The sequence below is a fragment of the Pelophylax lessonae genome (genome assembly GCF_965119305.1).
Source record: "Pelophylax lessonae genome assembly, chromosome: 9".
In the NCBI taxonomy this organism is placed as follows: Eukaryota; Metazoa; Chordata; class Amphibia; order Anura; family Ranidae; genus Pelophylax; species Pelophylax lessonae.
In genome coordinates, this window is record NC_138776.1 from 65,745,061 (window position 1) to 65,751,060 (window position 6,000).

A 6,000-nucleotide genomic window follows, 5' to 3' on the forward strand; every position below is an offset into this window, starting at 1 on the left:
AAGGAGTGTAGCCACCCTAAGACAGTAAGACAGAGGTTGTGTTCCTGCCTGGTTTACAATATATTACTGTATATATATATATATATATATATATCCTGCTCTAACTTCTACAAGGGCTTAGTGACAGAGGAAGTAGGAGAGTTCATTCATCTGTTTCCTGATGACGTAGCGGTTTCTCTTCTCTCTCTATCACCACCTCTTAGGCTTGTTTCACACGGGCTTCAGCTTGTATACCATTTGTCCTCTGTAACAACTACAGGGCATGTCCCATATTTTCTGTTGGGATTTTCAGGTTAATATACAGAATGCAGTAGAAGGAAGGAGACTAAATTAAAGTAGCCCCAGAGACACATGGATGCTTCAGGCTACCACTGTCTAGATGGCTGAAATATCACTTTTGGGTGTACTGACCCTTTAAATTGACCGTCTGCAAAGTAGGCATTGAGCTCTTACAGAAACTCCCTGTGTGGTACCAATATGTTCTTTCTTTTTCCAGTAATCAGATCTGCACTTCTGTACCAGTGTCTCTAAACGCTCCATAGTGTTGTGTGAGGCTTCTCATGCAGCTGTCTGAGCCCTGGACACTTCCAGTAAGGAAGTGGGGGGTCATACTGAGGGCTGGGAAAACCCCAAACACTCCTGGAAATGTTGGAGATGGCTTAGTGGTGCAGATCTGATTACTGAAAAATTACACATCATTTTGATATCACACAAGGCGCTTTAGTAGGTGCTCAGTGCCTACTGATCAGCTGGGTCTCTTTAATAACTGTGTGTTTGTAGATAAAGGACTTTCAAAGCAAGTTATAGAATTTCTATGAAGAAGATGGTCAGGACAGGCCAGTTCCCATTAAGATATGTCTATAGAGGTTCCTCCACAATGCTTCTCTTACGTTAACAGATGGTATTGAAACATGTGGATGAAAGCCGTTATCGGCTTTTTGTGTCTTTCTTCATGTTTTATTCATTGGCGGTCTGGATGTGAACCACTGTACCAGTAAAGGTCTTTTTACTGCACTTATTGATTTCTCTCAAGAGTTAATACCAGGGAGTATTTTCTTTCTGTAAAGAACTGCCTAATAATAATATAAATTGCTAGATATTTACTAGTACAAGCTGGATTCAATCTATACAATTCTGCCAGTCACGATTCTGGTTCACATTTTAATAACACTAGATGGCATATATTCTTCACAGTACACACCGGCTCTGTCTCCAGAGGTGGTACTAGAACCATACGGATCCATTTATATGGATGTTCCTTCAGTCTATTGTTGACCTGTGATTAGATGGAATAAAAGCAGACTGCAATCTATGCATATGTGCAGCTGAATGCAAGCCAATAAGCATCTGTTTACATGTGGGCCCATTCAGGTTCATCAGACTGAGCACAGTCATTTTGTGCTCAAGTCCACTTATGCAGACCTCACCAGATCTCATGTTCATTTACATCTGGTCATCCATAGGGATTCCTTGGGTCAATTTTCCTCCATCACAAGATGGAGATAAAAAAAGAACAAGACATGGTTCTCACATACACTATATTGTCAAAAGTAATGGGTTCAATATTGAGTTGGCCCACCCTTTGCAGCTAGAACAGCTTCAACTCTTCTGGGAAGGCTTTCCACAAGGTTTAGGAGTGTGTCTATGGGAATGTTTGACCATTCTTCCAGAAGCTCACTTGTGAGGCCAGGCACTGATGTTGGGCGAGAAGGCCTGGCTCGCCATCTCCGCACTAATTCATCCCAAAGGTGTTCTATCGGGTTAAGGTGCAGGCCAGTCAAGTTCCTCCTCCCCAAACTCGCCCATCCATGTCTTTATGGACCTTGCTTTGTGCACTGGTGTGCAGTCATGTTGAAACAGGAAGAGGCCAACCCCAAACTTTTATCACAAAGTTGGGAACATAAAATTGTCCAAAATGTCTTGGTATGCTGACGCCTTAAGATTTCCCTTCACTGGAACTAAGGGGCCAAGCCCAACCCCTGAAAAACAGCCCCATACCATAATCCCCCCTCCACCAAATGATTTGGACCAGTGCACAAAGCAAGGTTTATAAAGTCATGGATGATCGTGTTTGGGGTGGAGGAATTTGACTGGCCTGCACAGTCCTGACCCCAACCCGATAGAACACCTTTGGAATGAATAAGAATGGAGACTGTGAGCCAGGCCTTCTCGTCCAACATCAGTACCTGACCTTACAAATGCGGTAAAAAGGCACAAAGTAATCAAACTTTGTCAGGTCAGCTTAGACAAAGATAACCTCTCATTGGTTGCACAAATGTAGAGCAGCACACAAATGGTTCACATCTGTGGATTGCGATGCTCTGAAACACATGTGCTTTGGGGTGCCATTCAAAATAAACGGCACAGCAACGCAGATAGTGTGTATTACCCAGCACATGGGTTTGAATGGAACTAACCTTTCTGTCAAAAACAAAGGCTTTCAAAGGAGTTCCAATTATAATTTTGTTAATGTCACAAACACCTTGTCTCTATATTATAGTTTGTAAGTTAAAAGGACTATGGGCAGCCATATGTGTTTGTTATAGATGTGTGCTTTGCTTCTGCTTAGAAATACTGAGAATTTAGCAGCAGTTGTTCGGGAAGGATGCGTAATTGTAACAAAAAACAGATTATCATTAGAGGGACCATCTACAAATCTGCATATATATATATATATATATATATATATATATATATACACATTACAATAATGGGAAGGGGATGTGTTGGAATTTTCCTTCACTCTCTGTCCTGTAAATGCAACTGAAAATGAAAGGATATCTTTCCAATATGGAGGAAATCCTCAGACGGTTGTCATGGGAGCAAGGGTCCCCATTAGAAGATTTCCCTCCTATTCCAGTTCTGGTGGCGGTGTTCTGCCAAAAGTTCCAACTTGCCGAGATCTCCAACCCAGGTCACTTCCGGTCATAGATCTCGGCAAGTTGCCGCTACTGCGCATGCGCGAAGACAATGGCTGTGCGGGGGTCAACAGTGCCTGACAGTTGGAGCTTTTGGCAGATAAAAACCCGTGCACGGTGCTATCCCCCACAGTACTTGTACAATTGTGAGTTTCCCTATGCACTGTATGAATGGGCAGAGACACAGGCAGGAGTTAGCTGAGCTAAGCCTAAATGAGAATGCTGGGATTCATAGTTCCTCTCCTTAAAAAAAAAAATGTCACATGAGTTAGCATAGCTGAGTCTGAAAGTACATGCTGAGACACAGGCAGGGTGTAGCTGAGCCTGAAAAGAGATGCTGGAATTTATAGTTCCTCTCCAAAAAAAAAAAAAGCACAATTGTGAACAGCGCAGAGACAAAGGCTGCATGACGGCGGGGGGACACAGGCTGCATGACGGCGGGGGGACACAGGCTGCATGACGGCGGGGGGACACAGGCTGCATGACGATGGAGGGGACACAAGCTGCATGACGACGGGGGGGACACAGGCTGCATGACAGGGGGGACACAGGCTGCATGACGACGGGGGGGGGGCACAGGCTGCATGACGACGGGGGGGGACACAGGCTGCATGACGATGGGGGGGACACAGGCTGCATGACGACGGGGGGGGACACAGGCTGCATGACGGCAGGGGATACAGACAGCATGACGGCAGGGGATACAGACAGCATGACGGCAGGGGATATAGACAGCATGACGGCGGGGTTGGAGATCTCGGCAAGTTGGAACTCTCGGCAGAACAGCGGCTCAATATTTTGGATTTGCTCTCACTTTCATTCACAGTAAAAATGGTGATCAGCACAAATAGAGGGTAAATCTCTCTCTTGGGGAGACCACAATAGGCACCTGACAGTGGTTTTAAAGCCTCTCCACTCCAAGTCTAAGGAAAGAAAGGAAGTTTGGCTTTAGATATACTTTAACAGAGGTTTTGGGTGTCTAAACGAGGAAGGAAGGATTTTTACATGTAAATAGCATGCCTTAAATATAATGAATGCAGATATAGGAGATACTACTAATGGTTTGGGGCAAGGGTCTTCAAGGTAAAATGTCACATAAAAACATACTATACTATGAAAAATTAACACCAGAGGGTGCTTCTAAGTGTAACAAGTTAGTGTTCTAAAAAAAAAAATAATAAAAAAAATGCACTCACATTTAGTAAGATTAAAGAAGGAATAGCTTAAAACAAAGGGAAGTCATCTCAGGGTCCCAGGTCAAACTGTGTCAATCCAGGGAAGTGTAGAGAGAAGCCCTCTGCAGCATATAGAGCTACAACCCCACCAGAGCCAGTTCGCAATTTAAGGAGGTAACGCCTCTATATCAAGCATGAGAAAGTGGAGTTAGTGCCTGAAAAGTGTAGCCATGCCCCTGGCATCTAATGTAATTCTATATGATTCCCATGCAGTCCAGCTGCTTCTGGTGTGTAGCTGTATAAGCTGCAGGGGGCTTCTCTCTCCCCTGGATTGCTGAAGTTTGCCTGGGTCCCTGAGATGACTTCCCTTTGTTTTAATATACCGTCTTTCATCTTACTAAATGTGAGTGCATTTTTTTTTTTATAATAAACACTAAAAGCGCCATCTGGTGGAAGTTTATCTGTAATAGAGTAAAATGGACATCTACTGAGAAGCTGCTGAGGGGCCAAGCAAGCTGTCATTATATGGACTTATGAACTGTGTTTTAGCTCCTACCACTTTTGAGGCTACTGGCACTCTTTGCGCCATAAACTTATATTGCTAATAACATATTTTGTGCCCACGAAAAATATTCTATGGTTTTTCTGATCACATCTTTTAAACTTTATTTCATCAATCTAATAATATACATCTATATATTTCAGCACTTACCACCTCCGCTGCCCAGCAAAACACCACCGCCACCCCCTCCAAAGACTAAAAGGCTTCCCTCCATGGATTCTGGCACCACGCAGTAAAGCACCCACCTTGTTCCAGATGTACCGCGGTGAATTTACCTAATTTGGGACGCAGTGTTTTAATTTCTCTTTTGTGCAATCATCCTAGATACGAGAAGAATCACTTAGAGTAAACATAATATACTATTATAAAAAGAAAAAAGACTTTGTCAGCTACTGAATTGTGGATACTAATTTATGTAGTATAATACTAAGGGAGCAATTTACAAAGGCGGCAAATCCAAATCAAGAAAATGATGGTGGCATTGCTAAAGTCTGTCACTTCCTGTTCCATGATCGTGTACAGAAGTTTGTATATATGACTTTTTTTATTTTAGGCTCTTTTAAAAAATTTTAATGATAGTTTTACTGTAATAGATCTTAATATCTACTTACACTCATGCATTTCCAGTCAGTGCCTCCTGCTGAAGGTATATATAGGTAGTTCAGCAGTGCTGTACCTGTGCCAACTGATAAAAATATTACTTTGTGTCTTTCGTTGTCATGTGACCATTATAGCGCCATTTGCTGTATGTGTATTCTTTGCCATTCCGTTTTATAACCTCGCTGTAGATTTTGTTATATACATAACTGACTAAAACTATGAAAAGGCATTAAAAAAAAATAATAATAAAAAAAACATTTAAGTCACTGGAGTGAAGCTGATTGATATGGAGTACTTGGACACACGCCTAAAGACAATCTATTGTGAAGGAGAATTCCTGTGTAATTTGGCAGGGATGGAAGCAGGCACCCCCTTAGGCGGAATAGGAACTTCCATCACAGCCTTATTACACAGGTGCAGGACCTTTACACCTGTCCTCTCTGGTGTGTGGCATTAACGTACATTATGTTGCACATTACCCTGTGACTGGACAGTGAAAGGAGAAGCAGCAGACTGATGAATGCCCCTCCCCCTCCACCCCACACAGAAAAGAGACTTGAAATACCTTCTTGTGCATCCCTAGCATTCCTGCTCACCACGACTAGCAATTAAATTAAAGTTCCCCGGGCCTCATCAGTTCAACAGCAGGGGCCAGGGATAAAGGGGGGGACTATTTATTTTGGGATCAGATGGAGTTATCATCCATGCATCAGCTCCCCACAATTAGGCTTTTGGCCTGCCCTGG

General features: G+C 43.0%; 1 protein-coding gene across 1 annotated transcript in view; it reads left to right on the forward strand.

Annotated features, from left to right (window-relative positions):
• Positions 1–5,488, forward strand: part of DOCK1 (dedicator of cytokinesis 1) — a 696,032-nt gene extending 690,544 nt beyond the window's left edge. Inside the window, exon 52 of the mRNA XM_082266717.1 lies at positions 4,799–5,488. Coding sequence (XP_082122843.1) covers positions 4,799–4,891 — 93 coding nt within the window. The 3' untranslated portion in view covers positions 4,892–5,488. The remainder of the gene's footprint in view (positions 1–4,798) is intronic.
• Positions 5,489–6,000: the final 512 nt, after the last annotated feature.